Source organism: Pantherophis guttatus, chromosome 1 (genome assembly GCF_059756535.1).
Source record: "Pantherophis guttatus breed Tessera chromosome 1, ASM5975653v1, whole genome shotgun sequence".
Taxonomy (NCBI): Eukaryota; Metazoa; Chordata; class Lepidosauria; order Squamata; family Colubridae; genus Pantherophis; species Pantherophis guttatus.
This window is the reverse complement of record NC_142063.1, coordinates 254,603,290-254,631,250: the sequence shown is the minus strand read 5'-3', so window position 1 is coordinate 254,631,250 and position 27,961 is coordinate 254,603,290. Positions and strand designations below refer to the sequence as shown.

Below are 27,961 nucleotides of genomic sequence, written 5' to 3'. Positions count from 1 at the left end.
CCAGAGTTTTGCTTTCTGGGAAGCGGCGGCGTATATTAGAGAAGGTTAGCGATCTGGGCTCTTTCCCCTCACCCCACTCCCGACCCCCACCCGTGGTGGATTCCTCTCTGCTCTCCCGTGTTGCTAGCACCTTGTTGCTAGACACTGGGCAGCTTAGATTTTATTTTCTCTTTTGGGCATTATTGGAGATGGAGTCTCAGCTGCCTTTTCTTACTTGTATTCTCTGTTTGTCTGTAGTAGTAGTTTTGCAGGATCGTTCAGTAGTTCATTTAATGCAGAGGTCTTCAAACTTGGCAGCTTTAAGACTTGTGGACTTCAACTCCCAGAATTCTCCAGTCAGCGTAGTTCAATATTGAGCCAGCATAGCTCAATCGCTGGTTAGAGAATTCTGGGAGTTGAAGTCCACAAGTCTTAAAGCTGCCAAGTTTGAAGACCTCTGATTTAATGCATGTAACATTTCTGGTGGGAGGTTGAAAAAAGAACTTGATCGACTAGACCCGGAGGGGAACAAAGTTTATTATCTTTCGTTTTGAGTTTGTTTCCTGTAGTAAAATCGTGTGTGTGTCTGTGTGACTCCTAGTCTAATAAAGGAGACCAGATTGGCAAAGTCATACTCCGCATAAACTCGGGGAAATAGTTGAAAATTAACCGCTGTACAATATGTGTCCTCAAATTAAGTTTTGTATTCATGAAGGAAGAGAAAGAATTGAGTATTTTTCTCTGTTGGGCTGTGTGCGTGCGTGGGTGTGTTTATTTCCCTATATTATTGTTGTGCTTTTTATTCTTTAAGCTTCTGGTTACAAAAATGTGATTATGCAGCTTAATGATCGAGAGATGATAGATGCATGGAGCTCTGAAGTAGTTTGCATGAGAACATAAAGTCTTTTTTGCTTTGGAAGGTACAGTCCCAAATTAAATCTAACTCAGAAGTATGTCTGTACTAGGTAAATTTGCCTGCAGATCATCGGGAGACTTTTACAGAATAGATTGCATGGAACGGTCTGTGAAGACCTGATGTTCTGAATCTGATGAACCTAATGACTGAATGAGGTATATAGCAGCTTGGAACCCATTTGATGACATGTTATCAGGTTGTGATGTACTGTAATAGGATGTTTTATCAAGATGCAGTAATAAGGCATGACATTTATAAGGATCTATATACTTAGGGTACTTAGGAAGCTTCAGTGACACAGTGGAACTTACTTAAAAATAAATGCAGATGGGATAACTTTATAATTTGAAGTTTGTCTTGTCATTTGCTCAGGAATTCTTTATACTTCTTTTGTCTTTTTATTAGTTTAAAGATAATTAGAGTTGATGGTGCAAAAATTGGTTTCTTCAAGCATATCCTGAGGCTGTTAACAAAAATCTTTTCCCTTGGAGTTTAATGTGGGAGGATTTGACAGTTAAATGTCTGCATAGGGTGTGCATAGAATTGTAATCACTGTTGGCAAGAAATTCTAATGTTGAATTTTATTATCCAACTTACTGTCAGTCTAATCCATATAAAGCACTGATTATTTCTGAATTGACCGTGCTTTTGAGTCTCATCATAAAACTACCGTATGTTTATAAATATCAGGGGCAGGGAGATGATGTTGAAAATAATATACCGGTATCTAGGAAAATATTTTGTTCAAAATATAATAGGATATACACAAAAATAATACATCTGTTTCCTAGTAAAATAAGATTGTTCATCATTTACTGAGTGTATGAATATATTTTTATATTTATAAAAATGAGAATTTCTGAAGGGTTGTGTTGCTGAAATTTACAAAAGAGAAAAGAAGGGTAGATAATAACTAACATTTTCTATTAACATTTTTGATGTTTACTTATTAAAACATAAATTGCATTTTACCTTGGATGTTTTTGAAAGTAGAGATTTATAAACATGACAATTTTAATAGAAAGAAAAAAGCTGACAATACTGAAATCATTGGCATAGTATATATATTGATTTTCTTGGGAATTCTAATAAGTAGATTTTAGAGGGAGATTAATGACTTGGCTGCTGTTTTTGTTTAATAAGTGATACAGTTTCATCATATAAAGAATATCTAAGTTGATTTTAGAGGCTTAACAAGAATCAATCCTAGTTGAACTCTGGAACTGTTTTCTAAAAATACATATTTAAGATAGCATTCTCATAAGGAATATTATGCGCATAACATTCCCAAAAGTAGGCCATGTGTGTAAACTATTTCTGTTGGCTAACATCGGCATCATCCAGAAGTGGATGATGATGATGAGTTCAAGCCCCAAATGAATTTGAAGGGGATTGCAAAATTTGGGGGCTTGCACTCACAAAGCAGGATTCCTGTAAGAATTTGTTCCTGTTTTATCTGGCACAAAATTTGGAATGTATAGTAAGAGGGTCTCCGCTTTGGGTACACAAACAGTATATGCTCTCAAAGCTGTATTGCTGTTTGAACTCAGTCCTGCTTTTTCTGCAGAAGTTGATAATAAAGTCAAAATTGTATATAATTTCTACTTTAGAGAGTAAATATCAATCTAGGATAAATGTAGAATGAGAAACTGGAATGACTTTAGAAGAGATATTTCAGAAATTATGTAAAATTAATCAAGACCTTCCTTCCTATTAGCAATAATGATTTTAAATTTGATTGAATTGATTATTTTCAATGGAAAAGTTGCATCTTTTAAAGTAGAATGCCTCATTTTGTTTTAATATATATATTGATTAAACATTAAATATAAAATTAAGTAGTATATTTATTTCTTGTCCATCCCTAGCACTAATAAAATCATTCAGATTCATTTATCATTTTAAGGAATTATGGCATAGTGAAGTTTAAGAAGCTCTGCTACAGTATATATTAATTTTTATCAAGGTAGTTAAGACGTTAAGGACTATAACTTCCATTATCCATGAAGATTGTAGTCCAATATAACTAAAGTATACCGTCTTGAAAAAAGCTGGTCTATTATAAGCATTGATTGATTGATTGATTATATGGCATCATAATTGTCAACTCAATGACCATATACATATTCTCCATCATAAGCAATATGATAAGCAATTAATTTAGTGTAAATTGGAAAACACTTGATTAGCCAACCAAAACATTGAGCTTTCCAAAGTAATGTTTGAAGAACAAAAATCATATGAAGCTAGAGAAATGAATTTACATGATAAGTTTTGAAGGAAAGAAAATTTCATTCTGGTTATGATTACTGCTATTTTAGTATCCCTGTCCCTTACTTCAAAAGAAAGGTTGAATTTGTAAAAAAATATATACTTCTGCACATTTCAGTTCTTATTTGTTTAAGAGCTTAAATATTTTATTATGGGAGTTGAAAGATAGAGTTTTGCTGCCTTCTAATGTAATTTCTATTAAAAACAGTAATATAGTGCTTTAGAAAAAAGTATTTACTGGTTTGAGAGTTTAAGGTATTTCATAGCATAAGGCTGGAACAGAATTATGCTCTTCATTAGTAACTAATTGTTCAGTTATAATTTGAGATAATGTTAATTAAGGTGGAGGTGGCTTTGAGCATACACTTAACCTTCCTGTTCTCTAAAATATCTCTGTGTTTTGTTTTTTTTTCCTTCTTCCTGATTATTTTTATTCCACTCATATTGCTTGTAGATAGGTATGAAACTGAGAAGGCATGGCGGTATGAAATAAGGTGACCACTTGCAGCCCATTAGATATTGTTATTGTTGTGACCCAGGCCCACGTAGTTGATACTAAATGCAAAACAGTTCCAAAAAACAAACAGATTTTATTAAAACATCTGAGAATTAACTCATTCTCAGCGTATTCTAAATGAAATGAAAACAAAGTCCTTAAAACACAAGTCTTTAGTTTATCTCTGACCTTGGGATAATTAGGCAAACTGCCAAAGGCTTTTCTTGGCAACAGTTCAGGAGCAGAAGAAATAACTACAGCCAAACAAGAAGCAATTCTCTCAACGGTTGTTTTCCAGTTGCTGGTCTTTTAAGCCTTATGGGAGGGGCCAATCATCTCTTGGCCCTACTCCCGAGTCGTCCTCTCTGCTTTAGCTGCTCCTGCCTTCTTGAAGCTCCTCTCATACGTGTACTAGGAACAGGCTCCTCCTGTTCCTCTGCCTCTCTACTGTCAGCCTCTGGAGGCTCCGAAGTCGGCACATTACTCCCCGATGGCCCTAGTCCCATCTCTGCCTCCGATGCAGAGCCCTCATCCGGGCCTTCCCCAGCCTCCAGGACTGGCCCGTGTTCTTCCTCAGCCTCATCGCTGTCTGACTCCACTGCCGACTCCACAGGCTGCTGGCGGACCACAATAGTTATATCTCAAGGTTCTGTTGTCCATCACCGCTGCCCATAAGTCTAGGAGCTGCTGGAATTAGAATCCAGTAACAATTGAAAGCAACTAGTTTCTCATTTGATAGAACATATTCTTTTATATGAAGAAACAAGTTAGACCAGGGTTGCTCTATATAAGTTCAAACTTCATCAATATGTTTTTCTTTCTTCAACTGATTATAACATTCCCATTCTTTATTTCTTAATATGAGACTGGGCAACCAGAGCTGTATGTTGCCCCTTAACACTTATTTATGGTTAGAGGGTATACCTTCTAACCATATTTGCAAAAAAACCCCTGGTAACATGTTTCCATATCATGAGATGGGAAATAGAAGGAAACTCATATGAGTAGTAAAAGTGATTTAACATTTTTCAAATAAAAAGCTTCTCATCCACAAAATTATTAAATAACTATATGGCTACCAAAAAGGCAGTTCTCTCCTCCATTATTGGAAATTAAAAAAAAAAAAACAGCACAGCTTTGAATCAATAAAAGCAATTAAAAATGATAGCAACAAATCATAAGGAAAACAACTGAAAGATTATAGTTTTTAAAGTAACCATATTGTTGAAAAGTCTTCCAAGATAATCTAGTCCAACTTCCTGCCTATACAGGAAATCCAGTGTTACAATTTTTTTGATAAGTAGCCATCTGACCTCTTCAAATAGTCTAATGATGAAAGCTTTCTTTCCAATACTGAGCCAGTATTCAAAAATGGCTCAGTCAAGCTCCTTTGATTCGTTAGGGCAGGGATGGCTAACCTTTTCTGGACCGAGTGTCCAAGCATGCGCATACGCCCGAACCCCCCAAATGAAATGTGTACGTTGCCCCGCACAGGTGCCCAGGACCCCGTGCATGCGCATGCACCCCATGCATGTCTGTGTGGCCCCCCTGCATGCGCCCCAGCCCACCGTGCATGCGTGGCAGAGACCAGCTGGCCGGTGGGAGGCATGTGCATGCACGGCAGAGCATGCACGGCAGAGCGTGTGCATGCGCGGCAGAGCACAGCAGAGCTGAACTGGGGTGATGGCTCGCGTGCCCACAGAGGGCGCTATATGCCACCTATAGCACATGTGCCATAGGTTCGCCATCACGGCGTAGAGTGTAAGTGGGAGGGGAGGTAAAGCACAATAAGGCCTGCAGGATTCTATTGCAGGTAGTCCTTGATTTACAACCATTCGTTTAGTGACTGTTCGAATGGCTTGTCCAAAAAATGACTTACAACTGACTGCCACAGAATCCCCACGATCATGTGATCAGAATTTGGGCACTTGGCAACCAGCATGTATTTACGATGGTGGCAGCATCCTGGAATCACATGATCACCATTTGCAACCTTCCCAGCCAGCTTCCAACAAGCAAAATCAAAGGAGGAAGTAAGATTTAATTAATGGCCACATGTTTAATTTAATAGGAGCCTGAGTGGCGTAAGAGGCTAATGCCTCCTACTAAGGCAGCATTTAACATCCAGCTGCCTGCAATTACTGCGAGTTCAATTCTCACCAGGCTCAAGGTCGACTCAGCCTTCCATCCTTTCTAAGGTGGGTAAAATGAGGACCCGGTTTGTGGGGGCAATAAGATGACTTTGTATAAAATATACAAAAGTATGAAGGCTATTGCTTAACGTATTGTAAGCCACCCTGAGTCTCCAGAGAAGGACGGCATATAAAAATAAATAAAAATGTAAAAAAAAATTAAAAATTAAATTAAATTAAATTTATATGCCGCCCCTCTCCGAAGACTCAGGGCGGCTCAGAATACATTTAAAAAAACATTATAAAAAGACATTGAAAAATTAAAAACATTAAAAACATAAAAAACTCATTCACACCATTCATGTTTCACTTAACTGCAGTGATTCGCTTAACAACCCTGGCAAAAAAGGCCATAAAATTTAACTCATTTAACAACTGCCTTGCTTAGCAAACAAAATTCTGGTTTCGATTGTGGTCGTAACTTGAAGACTATCTGTACTGTATCTTATCTTAATAAAATGTAGTTCTGATCTTCCTGTGGAATTGGCTTCCTGAAATGGGAAGCAGTATTTTTATTTTTTTTTATTTATTTATTTCGTCAAGCATGTGTTAGATAACAGATATAAGTATAAACATAATTATGAATACATGAAATGGATATGAATAAAAGGGAACATTAGGACAGGGACGGTAGGCACGCTGGTGCGCTTAGCAGGAATTTGCAGAAATGCGTTAGCAGGATCTCTCCCCCTGCCCTTCTGAATAACCGACAAATTGGTTTTGTGTCTATTTCCACTATTCACTTTACAATGAGCTAGAGAGGGTGATTATACTTACTTTTCCTAATCTTAATATCCCTCAAAGGTAATGTGATTGTAAAAATGCTTTATTTTAAACTGAAAAGGAATAAGATTCAACATTATGCTTGCTTTGCTCTCTCTTTGTAGGGTCTTAACTTAGATAATGCCGTGCAGCGACTAGCATAATAGAATAATGGGAAAAGGCAATTCAGCAGTAGAATCTGGTCTAAAGTATTTCATTGTGATTCATAGTATCAGTTGGTGTAAAGCCCAATTTATCATCTGCCTTTTCAATTCCCATAGTGATTACCATAGTGATGTTGCTAAAAAGCCTGTGAATCACTGTAACTCTATATGCATTTTGAAGAGCTCTTCTCTGTTGCAGGCTGCAGTAGTCTGGCCTTGTGCAGTTGAGTGAATTCTTCATAGAAATTGAGTTTCATTCCAAACATAGAATGAGTATTCTTGGATTTAATTCTTCCTATAGCCCCTTTTTACTTCTCCAACACCAGAGAATTGGGGAACTTTTATTATACCTTGGTAACTGACAGACTTCTGACATTTCACAAGAAATTGATGCAAATTATTGGCAATTAAACCTACCGACCCCTATAGATCCAGAGATCAGCCTATTCAATATGGGATTGAATCTAAAACAAGAGTTGGAAATTTGAATCTTTATGTTTCTCAGTGGCTGTTATGGGAAGTCTGTGGACTACATTTTTTACTCTCTGTCTCTAGTTTTCAATAAAATTGTGTTCTACTATCAGGTTCTTATTACACCAATTTTCTAACATTGCTGCAGGACTTTTGATTCTACTGTAGTCTCTCTTTAATATTTCTACAATTTTTATATGCATTGTGTTCATCCATATGCACATAAATTGTGATTTTTAAGTTATTACCACACATTGTGAATACCCTATGACAGTGACATCTGGCCTGCAGTTCCAGTTGACTTGTTACTGAAAAATATTCTCATGTTATTTAAATATTGGGGAAAACTTCAGCCAGAGGAAGACATAGGGACACATTCAGAATTCTGATTTCTGAACTCTTGATTCAGATAATTGTGAACCCGTCCTAAATCAAGAAGGCTTCTGACTAGATTTAGCCTACCGTTTTTCAGGTACTCCTTTGGATTGGATTCTATCTACATGAATAACATGTTCCTGGATTTGTCTGTTCAACCTAGACTCCTTTATAAGTATGATGTGTAGAATTAATGTTGCAAGTTAGAGTTTTTCATGGTAGAAATTATGGTTATGATAGGAGTCAGAAGTAGCCTAGGTCCGAGTGCTATAGGTATAAGAAGGATCTCCATGTTGACAGAGGGCAAGTAATGTGTAAGTGTCTTCAGCCTAGTAAAGTTTTTAGTCGTTCCATATCATTTTGTGGGATTTGGGAGATGTATCTTCCTTGCCATGGTGCTTGTCTGTGGAACAACATACTTCTAAAGATTGTGATGTCTGTGACATTGCTAAAGCTTTGGTTGTTCCTCAGGTATTTGGGCCAGGATGGTAAACACCCTTGATTGATTTGCTGTAAAGGTGAAGATAAAGGTTACCCTGTCAATTGTGTCTGACTCTAAGGCACGGTGCTCATCTCAGTTTCTTAGTCAAGGGAGCCAGCATTTTCTAAAGACGATTTCTGGGATCACATGGGCAGCATGGCTATATGCCAAAGGGGCAAGGAATGCTGTTTTCTGTAGTTTCTCATTAATTGTAAGATGGAATGATATATTTGTTAACCCGCAGAATTACAGTACTGAGATGGAGAGCCATAGAAATAGTTTAAATCAGGGGTGAAATCCAGCAGGTTCTGACAGGTTCTGGAGAACCAGGAGCAGAAATTTTGAGCAGTTCAGAGAACCGGCAAATACCACCTCAGGCTGGCCCCAGAGTGGGGTGGGAATGAGGATTTTGCAGTATCCTTCCCCTGGAGTGGGGTGGGAATGGAGATTTTGCAGTATCCTTCCCCTGCCACACCAACCAAGCCACACCACGCCCACCAAGCCACACCCACAGACCCGGTAGTAAAAAACATTGGATTTCACCACTGGTTTAAATAAATAAAAACCAATGAAAATAATGAATCTGGGTAGCTTCTGCTGAGTTCAGACAGGGGTCTGATCTGTCCATGTCACAGCCAGTGCAGCCTCTCTGACCCAGGCTTGTGCTGGAACGATAATAGAAAGTATTTGACAGCAGGGAAGACATATCCGAGCAGCCAGTTCTACAGGTCAAAGCAGTCCACATAAAACTCAGGACCTCCTGGAAAGTAACAGGAACAGGAAGCAAAACAGTGAAAGTAGTCACAACAGTTTCATCTACTGTAAAAGTGGGATTTTAGCCAGCTTTGTTCCAGCCATGGTGACAAAACTGCATGGGTTGGGATTGGGTGGGTTTGAGCCACCTACAGTAGTGACCAAAATTGTGGAAAACTTTTGGGAAAAGTGTATTTTCTAAAACTAGCTAATAACACCACTTTTTTTCAGAGTAGTAGCATAAAATTATATATCAATGGAAAGATAATTTAATCAAGAACGTAATGCAATAACTTTTATGAAGGATTTGCTATTAGAATAGCAGTTACACTATAAAGAAGAAAAGTGAAACAGGTAGAAAAAATGAGATATACAAAAATTATCACCATAGAAAAAATAAGATATACAAAAATTATCACCATGTCAGTTAATACTTAGTTGAGTAACCTTTAGCATGAATCACAGCCTTACAACATCTTCCCATGGAGTGAACCAAGTCTTTTAGTTCTGCAGCTGTTATAATGTGAAACCAAGATTGAACAATTGCTTCTATTAACTGGATTTTATTGCTGGGTTGCTTCTGACTAACAAGTTTCTTTAGTCAGCTCCATAGATTTTCAATTGGGTTACGGTCTGGGCTATTCGCAGGCCATTCCAGCAGTGGAATATGATTATCTTGAAACTCCAAAAAAAATAATAAAAAAAAATGGCGTTATTAGCCATCAAACCTCAAAAATACACTTCTCCCAAAAGGTTTCCACAGTTTTGGCCATTACTGTAAGGGGAATTTACACCTGAATTTTAAACATTAAACAAAAACAGGTGTTTGCATATAAAATTATCATTGCATACAGCTTTCTGTAAAAAGAATTCACAGAGAGGTCAAGTATGGAGTTATTAAAGCTGATCGCATCCTTCCATGCACTCAATAGACTGAGGGTTCCTATATAGATTTTTCTTCATTGTGTGGATTATAAAGGGCTTTGCTTTCCCTTAGTCCTTTCCATTGATGGCTGAATTTGTTTCAACTGATAACAACAAGGGCAGCAACAGTGTAAAAGCTGGACTGTTCTCGGTGACCAAGAACTCAGAAACCTGCCTATTCCTAGCATGTTTATCCTTAGCCATTTGCCTATGTAGAAGATAGTCCTTGTTTCTCCCCTGATCAGTTCTCCCTATTAGTTTGTACCAGTTTCTGTTTCTTCTTTGTTCACTGTATCTAGGACTGTTTTGAGACCTTGTTATTAAGTTGAAGGAGATGTTGATTTTCTTCAGCAGATCAAGTTGCTTGATTTGGAGATACATTTGAGATACACGAGATTGCCACTGCCTGCCTATGTATTCCTTTTCAGATATGAATATTTTATTATGGAAGAATTTCCACGGGGTTCCTAAGAGCAGATTGTTCCAGCAAAGAATGCTGTGTCTGTATAATAATAGTCATGGTTTTGAAGAAGATGAAATAAAGAAAAAGCTTCAGCAGTTTATGGGTGGCTCTGTCAACCTGTCCAAAGAAGATGATGGGATTGGAGTACTTACGCTGAACAATCCAAGGTTTATGAATGCATTTACAGGTAATAACAAAATCTGACAGCAGGCAAACTTTGTGAAAAGTGACACCTATAAATTATGGGGGGGGGGGTGGAATTTAATCATTCAGTTGTGTGGTGGCATTCTGACTTGAGCGAGGACAGAATAAAGTCTCTCTCTCTGTCTCTCTCTCCCTCCCTCCCCCCCTCTCTTTCTCTCCATCCCCCCTCCCCCTCTCTTACACACACACTCACAAACTTTCTGGAGTTTGCAAGAGCATCTGTTTTTCATACTCAGATCTCAGCAGTGTCACTTGCTGCTGGCAGTACGTTGTTTGATGTGTGGATGTAGCCGACAGTTATACTGCTTTGGTGAAGAAGCTCTCCTCTGTCCCTTTGATTTAAACTTTGCCTTGCAACTTTCCTTCCCAGGAATAATAATTGCATTTATAAAAGGATAAATTATACATTTATATTCAATGGCTGTTATAAAGCTGTACCCTAAAGATGTTATTTGACTGCTTTTTTTCCCCTCTTAACGGCAGGAACAATGATGATAGAATTACAGGAGAGAATTACTGAACTAGAAGATTGGAAGGATGGGAAAGGACTTATTATCCGTGGTGCAGAAAATACTTTTTGCTCAGGATCTGATCTGAACGCAGTGAGAGCACTTTCTACCTCTCAGGCAAGTGATGGATTAGTTTAAGAAATTAATTTACAATACAGACCTTAAACTTTTTTCCTTTAAAGAAAGTTGGTCCCATAGTTCTGCAAAAGGTAATAACAACAGAACAGAACATAAAAATTGCCCTGATTTTGTGTTTGGTTTGCTAAGTTTGCAGTTGGCATACCAACTGCAAAAATGTTTGAGTTATTGCCCCTTTTCTTCAGTGTGTTTAATTTGGATAGAAACAGGTAGATGGTAGATAGATAGATAGATAGATAGATAGATAGATAGATAGATAGATAGATAGATAGATGGTAGACAGACAGACAGACAGACAGACAGACAGACAGACAGACAGACAGACTTGGTTTAATCTCTCATACCATTCAGAAATATAAAACTCTGCATATCAAATGATTGATTTCCCAAGCTGTCAAAGATGATTGTTTTCCTTAAGTTGCAATTCAGCTCATGGAAATGAAAGCATATTGGAGAAAGGGAGATCTCTCCCTCTGAAGAGAAAGATAATTTTTCCTCAAAAAGGATCTTGGAATACCTTCCGCACTATTGAGGGAACCTCCACAGACTTTACTGTATCAGTCAATCCTTGATGTTCTGAAGTGAGAAAAAAGATGACATAGACAATTTTGGTGGCTGTTTCTGAGATTCCAATAAAGGAGAATATTTGTAGCTCAGGGTTGAAATGAGGGGTCTTTGGTGCTCTCTGAGCTTGTTTTGTTTTCTTGCAGACATTTCATTACCCTATCTACCCTGTTTCCCCCAAAATAAGACATCCCCTGATAATAAGCCCAATCGGGCTTTTGAGTGCATGGCAATAAGGCTAAGCACTTATTTCAGGGTTCAAAAAATATAAGACAGGGTCTTATTTTCGGGGAAACATGGTAGGTAACATCATCAGACTAGCCCTTATGATGTTACCTAGATAACATCATTCTGAGATTGCATGGAGTAGCTTTTCAAACAAGAATACTATTAAACCTCCCCAAAAGCATTCAGATTTATGTCTTGGATTGGTATACATTATTTTTCTCCCATTGCTTGTAGTAGTAGGATAAAAGAAAGATAGAAACATCAGTCAGGATCTGACAACAAATATAAACTCTGGGATAGGCCAGTAGGGCGTTTAATATTTTGGAACTCCATGGGGCAACATGGTTACCCTGTTAGAGTGTAATCCTGTGATTTTTACTTCAGCTCCATTAAACTGAATGGAACCTGATTTCTGAGTTTTGTAAAGGTTTGTTAATTCTAAAATTAGAGCCCTAAGCATACCTGGAAATAAGTTCTACCTTGGGGATTTTTTTTCCCTTTTCGCAAATATCATAAATCCAGGAGAAATTGTCCTTGAACCCAGCAGGTATTTTATCAATTTTCTTTTCAAGCACTTCTTTCTTTCTGCAACTATATTCAGCCACTGCCTTTTGTTTACATAATTGCAGGAGCAATGAGAGACTTGGATGTAGACAGCTGAAAGATACTCTTGCTGTTGAATGCTCCACCCTCTGCTGTAATGTGACAATTAACAAAGGATTGCAAGCTATGTGGGAAAGTGCTGTTTTTCCTGAAGCCAGTAATGTTGGGTTGAGCAAAAAGAAATCTGTTCTGTTTATTTGTTTAGGGAGGCTCTGAGCCTTGGCTTCAGTCTGTTCTGATCTCTGCTGCTTTAGGCTCAGTTTGCAAAATATGAGAGTTAATATAAATATGCTCCCTTAACTCATTAAGTTACCATCATCCAAGTTTCACTGAAACACATGTATACACACACACTCTCTTTCCAATGAATGTAACTGCAGGTAGTCCTTGACCTATGACCATAATTGGGACTGGAATTTCCATTGCTAAGCAATGTAGTTGTAAGAGCCTTGATAGCACAGGGGTTTAGTGCACCCTGTAATTAACACAGCTGCCTGCAATTTCTGCTGGTTCGAATCTCTCCAAGGCTCAAGGTTGACTCAGCCTTCCATCCTTTCTAAGGTAGGTGAAATGAGGACCCAGTTTGTGGGGGCAATAAGCTGACTTTGTATAAACATACAAAAGAATGAAGGCTATTGCTTAACGCATTGTAAGCCGCCCTGAGTCTCCGGAGAAGGGCGGCATATAAATCAAATTTAAAAAAAAAAAAAAATGAGACATGTGACCGTTTCACCTAGCAATGGCAATCGTATGTCCAGACACACAGATGGTTAAATGGGAAGCAGAGGGAGTGCCAAGTGAGGAGTACAGAGGGTGGGAGGTATGCAGGAGTGTGGGGAAGGGCTTGGAAGGACCGAAACAGGCCTGGCATGAGTTGCGGTGCTGCAGTGCGATGTAACCAAAGGGAGGCCAAGGAAAGAATACATTGCAGCTCAAGGACATTTTGGTCTTCTGTGATTCTGGGGCTGTAAGAATTCTCTAAACAGTAGCCAGCAAAAAGCCGCAGCTGCCCCCGGAAGCTTCAGCTAGCCCAATCTAGCCCAGTAGTGCAACATAATACTCTGTGACTGCCAAATGTCATGGAAGCTCCAATGGCATGGTGCAAAGCAGCCTCCTCCCCCCAGGAAGCTCCAACTGCCCCAGGCACCCTGGCCCAGCTGCACACACTGCACACACTGCCCTGCACTCTGAAACCCCTGCCGGCCTGCTCTCTGCCATACCAGCTTCTTCATTCTGCCACTGTGGCTAAGACCTGCCTGGCCTGGTCCTTTGCAAAGCAGCTGCTGGCATGTCAAGCCTCATTTCCAAGGCTGTTTATGCCATTCTTCAAATGGCTTATGGCCTTGTCCAAATCACGTGCAGCCTCTTTGGAAGGCTTCAGAGCCTTGCAAGAAGGATTCATTCATTCATTCATTTCATTCAATTTATTAATAAATTCCTTTAAGGTTCCTTTAAGGTTTGACGGGTAAAGAGCTTGAAAGAAAATTTGGAACTTTGTTACTACATTTACTATAACAAAACTTTGTGAGAAAGTTGCACATGATTTGGACAAGGCTGCACATGGCCTGTGGAAGGCCTGGCATGGCCTGCATTTACCTCAGAAAGGACCAGACCGGACATACTTAGCAGGATGAGCAAGAAGATGGCGAAGGTCAACTAGGGCGGCAGGGGCCATAAAGCGCAGGGAACCAAAAATGCTTAGATAGCAGAGAGGGGAGATAGGCAGTGGCAGGAGTTGAAGGATTCTGCATTCCTAAGTGAGTGGCAGGCACCCTAATTTTGATTAGGTGATCATGGCTGCTGCAGTTTTGTAACTTTGGGGACCAATCATAAGCCCTTTTTTTCAAATGATTGCAGAATAAGTGGCTATTAGTTGAGGAGTTACCTGTAGAAACATTAATTTCCTTTTGCTAATTATCCCAGCATCCATGTGAGATTTCCAAAGGGTGCAGGAGCGAGGGCATGGAAAGCATAGTTGAAGTCATACTGTATGATTTCCCACTTATCGACTACTTTGCTTTACGACAGAGCTCCCAATAACTACTCGTAGACTGCTTGGCCATTATGCTCAGAATAGTTTGCCCATTTCAGAGGTAAGGGCAGAATATAACATATTAAGTTTGGATTTAACATCAGATCATAGTTTACATGAAAATATAGGAGCAAAAAAGCATATTACATAGAACTCACCCATATCATACACTGACAGCTGACCTACTGGCCTGTTTGACTACTTTGCTAGCCAATAAAGCAATAACGGTACAGGAAATCACTGACAGGAGTGTTGTTTTCAGGATGAGGGAGCTTATAGGTTCATTACTCTTTCTGCAGCTTGGAATTTGGCTTATTGCAAAGAAGCTATATTGCAGCCTTTCTCAACTTGGTTGCCTTCCAACCAAATTAGGCTACAGTCCCCATTCTGATTGCACAGAACTTTAGGGCACCAGGCAGCGGTGAAATCCACTTACCTTCGCTACTGGTTCGGGAATGGGCTTGCACGCGCCTCTTCTGTTCATGCACAGAGGGTCAAAAACGGGACGTAATGACGTCCCAGTGGGTGGGCGGAGTCTCCTGCCACCAGCGCTACTGGTTCGTATGAGCTAGATAGATCCGGCTGGATTTCACCACTGGCACAAGGTGAAGGATGACTGCTGGATAGGGTATGTATAATATGACTGTTCTTAATTTAGGATAAAGATTTCTATTCTAAGCTGCTTAGAGTTCAGGCTGGGAGTGGAGATAAACCTATTATCAAATATTACAATGAAGAGTAGAAACACCTTGCATACAGAAAACAGAATGCCAGACTAGGTAGGACTTCGCTCTGATCAAGTTTCTATTTGTACAGGATTACTTTTAAAAAAAGAGAGAGAGAGAGAGAGAACAGCACTATAGTATATGTGAAAATGTTCTGAAATTCTTTGAAAACTGTATTTTGTAAATTTAGACTACATAATGTATAGATTCGTATCTTGATTTCACTGCAAATTATCAAACATTAGTTTGGAAAAGTTAATAAATCCTGATCATAATATTGCAGAATTACAAAATAGCAACCAAATCAGGGAAAAAGCCAACATAAAAAAAGAAAAGAAAAAAGGATTAATATTATGAAATAAAATTCAAAGAAAAACAGCAGAGGCTTAGCAAACCTTCATGATATTGTGCCACTTTCTGTACATACTTCTAAAATTGTGCAAGAATAGAGAATCTCTGATAACCGATGGACCTAATTTTTCTCAAATTGTTCGCAATAGGAATGGGAGAAGAAAAGGGGAGTCTCCCTCCATACCTCTCTTTCAACAAGAACCCAGTTCTCCTTGAAAAGTTATTCTGGAAAGGATGAATAAATTGAGCAGATTGTTTGAGAAACGTATTCTTTGCATATTCACTGAGAATCAAGATACTTGGAACACTAAATATACCAAGCAGCTTCTTCCATTTTTATTATTAGAATATTTCTTGATATTTTGTTTCTCTGTTTTCTAGGATGGGATGAACATGTGCATGTTCATGCAAAACATCTTAACCAGACTCATGAGGTAGTTATGTTCAGTGTTTGTTTTGTGTATTTTCCCCCCCTCAAAACATATGAAGGTATATATGAAATTTCAGCAACATCTAATAATATTATGGTGCACTTTGGTAGTTCCAGAAATATTTTGAAACAGAATAATTGATTCTTATAAAAAATATCTAATTTTTTTAGAATTTGTTGATTTGTCTTTTTTTTTTTAATAACTACTTGGGAATTTGCCCTTTGTAGACATCAAATTCCAGAAACTAAGACATGTCGAAGTCTTGTAATATATACATACCCAACTTCTACAAATCCATCTTCCCTGTCATAGAAGTCAGTCATCTTGAAAATTTGGCAAGACGTCTTTTTGCAACCTACGTAAATCATGAATGGAACACATGCAGAGAATAAAATATGAATTTAATCCACCATCTGTTATCTCCAGGCTCCCACACAAGTAGATTCTACTCTTCAGCATCTTTTACTATCTATTGTAGTGATCAGGGATCCCTATTACTCTTGAATTATACTTTATATCATATTTCTGACTTCAGTTTTATAAAGGCTGTTGGGGAAGGTTTTGATCTGGTCACTTGGAGCTGTGGATAACATTATAGTCTTTGATATTTAATCCCATTCCCATCATTTAGAACATTTCTTTAACAAGCTGTAGGTTTATCACTTCCATGGACTTAATAAAAGTATTGAGTAATTCCTGTTCAAGGTCACACAAGAATTATGAGAAAGTATTCAATGGGGCAATGAAGTACACACAGACAGCACACAGTGAAGAGAATTAGGAGAAAATGCTTAGTAAATTAATTTTGTGCTGTGCTGAAGGGCTGGGCCAAGACCTACAATGATATACAAAGGACAAGATGACCCTCAATCTCCCAAGGACAAAAGCTATCTGAATTGGCATTGGAAAGTTATTTTAACACTGTCTAGGACTGACCTAGTTTCTTTCTGAGAAGTGTGTATTCTTAATTTCTTTCTATGACTAGGTTTAATAAGCACATTGAAAGAAACAACCTAAAATTGAATTTTGTATCTGTTGCTATGTCACATTTTTTTTGTCCATTTGCACTCCAGTGATTTAAAAATGGCAGGGGAAAATGTATTAATTTCTGGATATATTCACAAATAATTTAGGTTAGAGGAACAGTACCCTAAAGGCTTCAACAATGGAAGTTATCTTCTCATATTTATAATATTGTGCCACAGTATTTATATTCTGCTCAAATTAATAGGGAGTCGGAGAAGCACAACTAGAGATCCTTAGAAACCCCTAACACACATTAAAACAACAATAATAAAGAATGGCTTTCTTATAACAGTACATTTTTAGAGTTTTGGGATGACTGTGGTGAAGAGTGACTATTGGGTTACTACTGGCTTACTTTGCTTTAGAACTCTCGGGCTGGGATCCTCAGTAGACTTACTCTATTTATATAAAACTTTGATTGGATGGTTCAAGTGCTTCCTGACGCATTTCCAGTCTTCCTTGGATTAATTAGTGCATACATCAGAATTATGAGTATGTTTAGAAAAATTATGCATTATTGCAGCATATATTGCTGCATTATTGCTCCATGGCATTGGACCTGGATACCTTCGAGACCGTCTTCTGCCACCAGTAGCCTCCCACCGGCCAGTTCGCTCCCACAGAGAGGGTCTCCTCAGGGTGCCATCGGCCAAATTATGTCGGCTGGCGACACCCAGGGGGAGGGCCTTCTCTGTGGGAGCCCCTGCCCTTCAGAATGATCTGCCCCCAGAAATTCGTAAAATCTCTGATCTCCGTGAGTTTTGCTGTGCCCTCAAAACCATGTTGTTCCGCCAGGCTGGGCTATCAATGTAAAGATTTTAATTGGTTTTAAATGGGATTTTAAATTTGGGGTTTTACAAATTGGGTCTATTATTTAATAATTTTAATTATTTTTAAATTTTGTCTGTCTTTGTGTTTTTAATTAGGCTGTACACTGCCCTGAGTCCTTTGGGAGAAGGGCGGTATAGAAATAAAATTAATTAATAAATAAAATACTTAGAATGTATTTGATGAAATGGACTTTGAATGGATTTTTAATCTAAAAATATATATAAACAGGTTTTCTCATAGGAAATATTACTAAAATGTGAATGCAAGATTTGTATATATTATAAGGATATTATTTCTTGGGATCATTTAACCCCAAATCAATTGATGCCTTTGTCTTCCCACGCTGAATAAAATTAATATATCTAATTGACCTCACAGAAGCACGGAGAAGGTTTTTTTCCTTTAACAAATACATTCTCAAGAAATTCTTAATTTTGTTGGTTTGGATTGCACAGCCCCATTCAGACTTTTGCTACTAATTCTGGATTTCTAGTAGGGTTTCAACCTCACTGAAATATATTTCCACAGATCTTGTGCAGTTGCTAGTCTTCTGCTTGAATTGCTTGATAATTTATTCGAGATGAATAGGCCGATTTCTGCTTATATAATGTTGTGTGTTTTCATGTTTGTAATGTTTGAATTGTTTCTTTTTTATTTCTCCTGTTATGTAGGTTACCTCTAATCACAGCTGCATTAGTTCAAGGGAAAGCTCTAGGTGGAGGAGCAGAACTAACTACTGCATGTGATTTCAGGTAAGCTTCAAAGTATCACTCATAATTCTGGGGCTCCATTCAGATGCTATTTCCTCCCCAAATTGTCCCAAGAGGAAATGTAGCAAATCCAGTGTTATCTTAACTCTTATTTCCTTCCTGTCTAATCCTGTTCTGCTATGATATATTGTAGTATTTTTCTTTAGCTTTATTATACTCTCTCTGTCTCTCTCTCTCTCATCATCTATCCATCTATCTATCTATCTATCTATCTATCTATCTATCTATCTATCTGTCGCAAGGTATATTTTAATGTTTGCACTTTACTTTTTAACTGTTTGATTATTTAATTTTATTTTGTAAAACACTGACCTAAGAGAACTCTAACTTTAACAAAATGTGTATTATTTCATTGGGCTATCATATAATTCAGAACTCATATTCCATTTAGTTATAACAGTTATAACTGTTTAAAAATGTTAAGCAATGTCCCCTACCATTTTTATTTGATAGTGGTTCATTCATTGTGGTTATAGGCCTTATCTTTGTTGTTTAAAAGTAATGCACCTACTAATATTCTCCATTACATAAGGTTCCCTTCATATTTCCTAAGTATATACCAGCCGAAAACTCTAGATGATGATTGTACAGTGTTTACTGTTTAGGAAAACAAAAAGAAAACACTATTCCTCTAGCTAATTTGTTCCATTGCCAAATTATCTATATTTGTGTGTGTTTTAAGACAGTCTCCTTTGAGTCAAGCTTGAGTCAAGCAGACCAACATGCCTACCATCCCTGTCCTAATGTTCCCTTTTATTCGTATCCAGTTCATGTATTCATAATCATGTTTATACTTATATCTGTTATCTAATACATGCTTGACAAAATTAATTAATTAATTAATTAATTAATTAATTAATTAATTAATCTTCATGGGCACATCCATATACTTTGTGTGGGATAGTTAATATAGAAGTTCAGGCAAGCTATATGTTTTCCCCACCTCCCCCCAAAACCTACATTATAATCCAAGTTTGAAGGCTTGGCTGCTGTAGTAAGATATACCAATTTGGGTCTAAGTTGCTGGAAGTACAATTTAAATAGGATGGGCTGTGGCAGGGACCCATCACAGTTCATGCTTCTTCTCTTTTTATAGTGCAGAAAATTGCACCTCTCTATTTAAAATGACATCATCGATGTGTACTGAAATAGGGTAGAGATTTGTATAAACTTTTGGCACATTCTACTAATTCCCATTCCCAAACCCTACATTTACATATACTTAATCCCCTTAAATTGTGTGCCCTTCTCGCTATCTTTCTCCTGATTTTTTTTTCTTTTTTTTATTGTGTCTTAATCTTCCCACAACTGGAAAAAGACCAGGAGGATTTTATGTGCATTTATATATGTGTGTGTATATATACTGTCTATGGCAAATGTACTTGGCAAGAATGGTAGGAAAGGAAGATTTGAATAGAGGTGTATTCATATGTAGGCATAGCTCTGTGTATCCATGCCAACCGTAGAAGTGATGCTCAGCATACCAGTGGTTTCTTGTCCTCTTCTGGCCCAACTGTTTTTTTATAGGAGGCCGAGAAAGGGGTGCAGGAGACTGATTTTCACTGATTTAATAGAGATACCATTTGTCTTACAACAGTCTGTAAGTGCAAAGCATAGTTCTATGATGTACACTGCCCAGAGTCAGTGTAATGGACAACTATAGAAGTAGCGATAGATAGATAGATAGATAGATAGATAGATAGATAGATAGATAGATAGATAGATGGATGACAGACTGGCAGGCAGGCAGGCAGGCAGGCAGACAGACAGACAGACAGACAGATGATAGTCTTTTCAGTTGTGGCTCTCCTTTTTTTAAAGACCAGGTAAAATCCATCACTAGAGGCCTTTAAAATGTAGAGAGATTACCTTATTCAAGTCATTGTTACCTGATGTAGCAGTTAGCATACTTTTCTGCCTACAATCTGTTTTTTGTCACCTGGGTCCCATATATTGATATTTTGTCTACTATTTTAAAATAAGTCATCATTATTATAAAATGCATTGAACTCCCCTGCATAAAAGAAAGAAAGGGTCTGAACAAACCAAACAGGAAGTCTGTGGCGAGGCCTTTGAATAGTAAACGTGACAGGATGCAGGCGTTTGTCCTGCCTGACTCTTTTGTCAAATCATGCCACAATTGTCTATTCTCAGGCTTGTCTTCTTCCCTGATGAATTTCACATTGGTCCCATAGTTTTATACTTGCCTCCCATGTGTAGCCTCCTCCCGTCCCTTAATGTGTATCCTCACTTTTTTCAGGCCCATATGCTCTTCTCATTTCCCCTTTTCACCATAAAACTGCACCACTCCACAATCCCAAGCACCACACAAGCAAATGTTGGAGAAGATACGAACTGTGGAGACATGTAGCTACTGTCAGAAGTAGATATTTACACTGGCATGCCTATTCAGGTCTTTAGTTCTATTCCAACACTGTTTAGCAGTGTCATTAGCTTCCTGGGAACTGTGCTAGTTCTCTTCTGCAGTGTGATATTAGCTTCAGGATTGTATGGTAGGCTGTATTATTCCGCCCCCTTTTTAAAAAGCACAATAAAGAATGACAGTATATTTCCACAAAGATGTGATAAATAGCAATCTTGACTACAGTTGCAATTAGCCATTTCCTACTACTTTTCCAAGGTGTAGATTAATATCACCATCCATTATTACTCTTATCAAAGTTTGCCTGGCCTGTCCTACTTACAAATACTGCAGGCTATCCAGTTTCCTCTCTCAAGTATCACTTACTTGTTTCAGTTAAATGCTTTGTATGGCCTACTTTTTTTTCTATTAACTACATGAAACATTAGCCTTCTTTTCAGTGTACATCACTATCTGGGTCAGTTTAAAATTAATTCAAGACCAAGAAATTACATTTGCTGTTGTGATATTACAATTCTTGTATGTGTGTGTTACGCATGTCACATGCTATATTAAGGACTTTGGTTTTATGGATCTCCCCTATCTATGCTAGATTTCTGATGCTATATATCTGGAGAGATTTTGATCTCTAGTGATCCTATACTTTTCTGGATATATTTTTCAATACTATTTACTTTCTTAAGTTTATGAAAGTAAATATTTTCTAATTGTAGCTTTCATCAGTAGAACATGGCTTTTAGTTTGCTGCTGAACACAGTGAGTTGTCCTTGCTTTATTGAGTGTAGCCAACAATGAATTGGATTGATATTTTAGAATGCCAATTTCTTTTTGAAGAAAGAGATTAATAACAATCTGTCTATTGAAAGTTTTCCTAAAGTCTAATGTGGTTTCCTTTTAAAAAAACCTCAATGAATAAATAATAGATTCTATGCGCCCTGCCCCCACGCATGCACGCATAACATCCCACCCCCCCGCTCCTGGCACGTTATGGCACGATAGGACCGTTTTTTGCTTTCCCGTCTCCAGAGCCTTTCTAGGAGTCTGGGGAGGGTGAAAACAGCCTTCCCCGTCCCCCCCCCCCTGGAGGCACTCCAGAAACCAAAAATGGCCCGTTTGTCAACTTCCAGTCTGGAAGTTAGCAAACAGGCCATTTCTGACTTCCAGAGGGCCTCCGGAGGGGGTGTTTTCACCCTCCCCAGACTCCTAGAAAGGTTCTGGAGGCTGGGGAGAGAGAAAAGCGGGCCTTCCCCACCACCACCACCCCGAGGTCCTCCAGAGGCAGGAAACAGCCTGTTTCCCTAGTTCTGGTGGGCCCAGAAGCCCCGAAAACCAGTTGGCCGGAGTGTGCATGCGTGCCGGAGCTGAGCTCGATATGGCTATGCGGGCCCCCTGTGGCACACGTGCCATAGGTTCACCATCATGGTATTAAACAATCCATTGTTTAAAAGCATAGCCTGCCTCTGTGCATGAGTTTTGGTGAAAAACAAATATTAGAAGCTTTTGTGGAGTAACTGGATAAATGTGGAGTATAGTACTAAATCTGGTGGATTTGAAACTGTTTAAACAACCACATCCAAAGAAGATTCATAAATGGATCTGCATTTACCTGAAGGAAAGGACTCTTTTGAGTTTTCCAAAGCTTTGTATTCTACCCAATGTCATTCAACATATTTAAAAATGATCTACCTGATACAATCGAAGGGATGCTTATCAGATCTACAGATGACATTTGGGGGAATTAATGCATTAGAGGGCAACAACACAATTCAAAATCATTTTGACAGATCTGAGCCAAATTGACCTGGTAGGATGATGTTCAGCTGTGATATGTGTTGTATGGTCCCTTTAATTTTAAATGCATAGATATAGGATTGGGAAAATCTGGCTTAATGAGAGTGCGTGTGAAAGCAGGAACAAAAAGTGCTAGTGGGCCAGCAGCAGAATATGAGTAAGAAGTCTATTTTGGGGTTTTATCAGCAGGATTGCATCCAGTTCATTGGAGGTAATAGCTCCCTTGGACTACATTTATTTATTTATATGTTGCCTGATTCCTGACAACTCTAAGCAGTTTAAAATTGAAAAAGTATTTTTTTAAAGACCATGAGTAGCCCAAATTCAATATAGCAAATAAAAATCAATTTCCTCCACTCCTACCCACAAAGCAGGGATTTAATCTTCAGCCAGTTTCCAAGCCTAGGAGAGAAGTCAGATCTTTAATAATTTTAACGTGGACATAAAGAAGTTACAGTAAATTCAAAGGAGAGCTATCAGAATGATAAAGGATCTGGAAACCAAGCAGTACAGAAACAGAAAAAGCTACTTAATTCATAAAAGAGAAAAGAAGGAGAGATGTGGTAGTACTCTATAAATGCGTATGAAAAGTTGCTCCATGGAAGAGGTATCTGATAAAATTTTTCTCTGACAAAATTGTCTGCAGTCCAGCAACCAGTGGTTTGAAATACAATCTATGATTTCATATATTCTAAGTTTAAATCTAGAAGGGAAGGGTTTATACCTGACCTCTCAAGACACTTCATGATGACCGGTTTGTATGCATTTACTTTGGGAGTAAAACAGTAGTGGATTGGCAAGAGTACTTGAGTAGGTTTTCATTTAGGTCTTCACAGCTCCACTGCCAACCACAACTTCTGACTTGTCTGTAAGATCAGCCAAAACTTTTGGATGGGTATTGTGCATGCTTTATTCCGTTATTTCCAGCATATCTTTTAATTTTCATTTGAAAAAGAGATGCTTGATAATATTGTAATTTCCCCCAATACCTAATTATCACCTTTGTTGTTAACAGTGTGATATGTGTTTGTCCGCTGCAATTATAATTTTTAAATATTTGCAAAGGTAAAAGTAAAGCAGGAGGGAAATATTTGAGCAAGATATGCTATGATGAACATGAACTTTAAGATCTTTATAATTTTTTCAGCCAGAATGTCAACATTAGTTCTAAAGAATATTTAGATATTCACTTTAAATGATCTCTTTGTTTTGTATTACTTAGGATAAAATTGCAGCAAATCAATTTTCTGATACTTGATTGTCTAGTATTAAAAGGTGTTCATTGTCAGCAACTTTTATGCAGAACTGTGATTTGCATTGAAATGAAGCTAAGATGGTATCATTGCAACACTTTCAAACATAATCTTTTTTTTTTTTCATTGACAGGTTAATGACTCCAGAGAGTGAAATTAGATTTGTCCACAAGCAGATGGGCTTAGTGCCAGGCTGGGGGGGAGCTGCCAGGCTTATCCAAATCCTTGGCAGCAGCCCTGCCCTCAAGTTGCTGAGTGGTGCTGTGAAACTGGATCCACAGAATGCCCTTCATATTGGTTTGGTAGATTCCATCTTGTCCTCGTCTGATGAACACGAGTCTCTGAGAGAAATGCACACATGGCTTAAGCTATATACCACAGGCCCTGCTGAAGTCATTCAGGCTGTGAAGAAAGTTGTTTCAGCAGGAAGAGAGCTACAATTAGAAGCTGCCTTGAGAAGAGAAAAAGAGATATTTGGAAGAGTTTGGGGTGGTCCTGCTAATTTGCAGGCATTGGCTCAGAGAACAAAACATAAATGAGACCATTTTCATCTTACTTTCTTCAACTAAAACAGCTGCTGCCAAAAACGACTGCTGGGAAATCTTCCAAACATTATGAACTCAGTAGGTGTTAGCCTTATTAGGACAGCTCTCCTGGAATGCCACTGGCACTGCACTGACAATTAACTAGAGGTGCCACCCCAGGTTTTTTTAAACAATACTCTCATTTTCTGGTCTTGTTTTTTTTTTTTCTACAAAGACTCCCACCCTGATGGTACCACCTGATATGAACCCGCTTGGAAATTAATGTGCATAAAGTGGCATGTGTAAGAACCGTACGACTTGAGAAAATAATTTTCCTCAGAATTTTTAAATGCTGGCATTATGTGTGGTTTGTATATATAGATTTTGTGTTGAGAAGCTGCCCCCTTTTTTTAGACAGGCTTAGTTGACATTGGTAACCTCAACTCTTAAAGTCTTGCAGATGATCGCAAATAATTTACGATTCGTACATGTCATACCTTTGAATAACTAGCTCACTGTGAATTGACTGACAACCTCAAATCGAAACTGAAAAATGCCAAATGCTTTTTCGTTGTATTATAAATCGTTCCTTCTATATTTATCTCTAAGCAAAGCTCCTGCCTTCAACCTCACATCTAATTACTGGGTTCTCGTTCTACGAACAGAGCTCTTGGAGACATTCCGTTTCATTGTGAACTTCTTACCTTCACTTTATATATTTATAAAGTTGAAGTAAGGAGGAAATATTCACTCAGATGTATGGCAAAATTTGACATTTTTTATATTCGTACTACTAGTTGCCACAACTATGAAATTTATTTAATGGCTTGAAGTCTGTGCAGCACAATGGATAGTACCAACAATCTAAAGATAACATTCCATTGACCTTACCTTGCTAATTAGCTTGTATGAAGCATCTTGGATGAACCAGTGTTTTTCAGATGTCCATATGCACATATTTACTCAACATATCTCATGGTAGAAGTAAAGTTACCTGCTGTAGTTTTCAGCACATTCTACATACACCATGTTCAACTTACGTTAGCTGGTCAGACATAATAGTGTAAACAAGGCTATGCAATATTTCTGATGCACTTCCCAAAATGCTTTGGAGTACACGTAGTAAACAGAGCACTTGAATATGAATTTTTCCAACAGAAGTTCATTTTCCCAGCATAGTGTAGCAGTTGGGTTCCTGTTTTCCGAAGGACTCAGAAAACAGGAAACTTGGAAATCAAATCCAAACAACTGCATAACTTTAAAATTAATTTTGATGAATAAGCTTAAAACTAGAATAGTACATTCAACAATCTAGGCACCTGTTGAGGGAGTAATGTCTTTGCTTATTAGCTGACACAGCATACAACACAGCCGCATACATATCTACCCTGATGTATCAGTATATTCCATTGAACTTCCTCCTAAAAGTTAAAATGTAAGGTTGTATGTAAGGTTACAGCTGTGCTCTAGTCCTTAGATATCAAAGTTTGAAGTAGTGGGTGAATTCATCAATCTAGATTGCCTTAACAGACCTCTGTTAAACTATGTTAACTGCTTTTGCTGAAGAAAAGGACTTCTTTGCTGAACGTGCCTTTATTAAGTACCTAATTTCTATACTTTTCTTGAGATCAGAGTAGGTGCTCTTCCCAGCTGCAGGCAGAAGCATGAAAGTGGCAAGGCCTCCGAAGCAGGAGATGGTTTTGTTCTCTTAGTTCACAAGATGTGATACCAAAATAAAAAAATCTAACCTTCCCTCTGGACGGGGGGTGGGGGGGGGGAAGGACTATGTTCCATCATTCACTATTCTAATTAAAATTGAACATATAGTTAAGGACATTAGAGCAATTTGGGAACATCTACAGCTGGGAACTGATCTCTGCAGACTTGTGTTTATTGCAGTAGCCTTGATGAATCTGTTGAAATTAAGGCCTGGTACTATCTCGTAAGCAGATTTGAGCATCTATTTCTTGATTGCATACTCACTAATTCACTAGTAAAAATTGAGATATGGAAAGGAGAATTTTAAAAATCAGTTAAGCACATTCAGTTGTTCGCGAGTCAGATATTTTCTTTGGTAAAATACATAATTGGGATGTCTACTTTTAATTGGAGTCTATTATGTCTCTAGTCTCATAAAACTATTTCACATGATGTGTTAAGTAAACATTAATAATTAATATTAAATATTTAATATTAAAATTTAAGTTTCTTGTGAATGTGAGCAAAAAAAGAATACAAATTATGTAATTGTTCAGAACCTTTAAATGTTTTGTGTTAATTCTGTAAAGGAGATCTATGGGCAGAAATAAATTATTTAAATAACTCCATTGCTCAGGTTTCCTGGTTATTGGCAAGTAGAGTAGGAACTGGTGCAGTTTGATGAGCCAAATTTGCTAATAAAAGAAACAATAATTATGTATCTGTTTTAATGTTTTTTAAAGTATTGAGCATCTTGATCTATTGCATATAATCTTGTATCTACAAAACTCTTAAGATGTTTAGAAGCAACTTGGCTAAACTTTTTAAGAGCTATGGTTCATGTCCCTTGGTATGTGACAATTGCTTTCCTGTGCCTGAAATCCAGACTAGCTTTTATAGATGTGTGTGAGAGACTATGTTGTTTAATATATGGGTTAAAACATACTGTATCTTTATGGGGAGATCTTTGTCCTGCTTGATCTTCATGGATAATTTTGCATCATCCTGGAGGAAGATACAAAATAAGGAAAGTGTAGATTCAGATTTGGGATACTAGTGTATCCCAGGCCAATATTTTTACCTCTTAAGGGTTAAAATGTTGTAATCTAAACATTATGTTTTTTGAGAAGGCTGGAGTATCTCTCCTTATTACTGCAGAGGTTAAAGTAAATGATGTTTGCACTAGCCAACTATTCTAGGTGTAATAACTGGGCAAGTTGGGTAAGGAAATTTTGGGGTAGGTGATTAGTGTTTAGAAATCTGCAGACTAATCATTAAATTCTGGTTTACTGCTATTGCTGTAAGGTAATAATGGGTGGAACTCAGGAACTGCTACTTTAATATGAACTTATTCTATTGTCTGAATAATTTTATATTTTTCCTGTTTTCATCTACATGTATTGGAAATTTAATTCCTGAATTAAATACATTTACCAGATTGCCATCTTAAACAAAATTTTAGGATAGAAGTAGCACACATAGTGCATCAAAAAAATAATTATGGAGCTTCAGACACTATTACTTTCAGTTATTAGGAATCGTTTTGTTCAACCTACGTTTGATGGGCTCGTAATACAAAGTACATATTTTTATATGTATTGCAATATATCTCGGTAAAGCAACTACAACTACAGTACTTTGAGATTAAGCTAT

At 37.8% G+C, this 27,961-nt stretch overlaps 1 protein-coding gene across 3 annotated transcripts; it reads left to right on the top strand.

Moving 5' to 3' along the window:
* ECHDC1 (ethylmalonyl-CoA decarboxylase 1) lies at positions 1–25,211 on the top strand. Of its 3 annotated transcripts, none has more exons than XM_034418757.2 (6): positions 1–44; positions 10,213–10,434; positions 10,935–11,077; positions 15,983–16,035; positions 18,561–18,641; positions 24,220–25,211. In XM_034418757.2, exons 2-6 carry the CDS (start codon positions 10,215–10,217, stop codon positions 24,623–24,625), a joined length of 903 nt encoding a protein of 300 aa, XP_034274648.2. In that variant the 5' UTR covers positions 1–44; positions 10,213–10,214; the 3' UTR covers positions 24,626–25,211. The 3 variants fall into 3 exon arrangements, with proteins under 3 accessions (XP_034274648.2, XP_060548195.2, XP_087738907.1); XM_060692212.2 differs by lacking the exon at positions 1–44 and adding an exon at positions 392–1,050; XM_087882781.1 differs by lacking the exon at positions 1–44 and having other exon boundaries at positions 9,066–10,434.
* The last annotated feature ends 2,750 nt before the right edge of the window (positions 25,212–27,961 follow it).

Excerpts from the sequence above, each read along its gene's own strand:
- ECHDC1 (XM_087882781.1), top strand. The coding sequence starts at position 10,197 with ATGTATTCCTTTTCAGATATGAATATTTTATTATGGAAGAATTTCCAC. Across the intron at positions 10,435-10,934 it reads GTTTATGAATGCATTTACAG|GAACAATGATGATAGAATTA; the intron begins GTAATAACAAAA and ends TCTTAACGGCAG. Across the intron at positions 11,078-15,982 it reads GAGCACTTTCTACCTCTCAG|GATGGGATGAACATGTGCAT; the intron begins GCAAGTGATGGA and ends TCTGTTTTCTAG.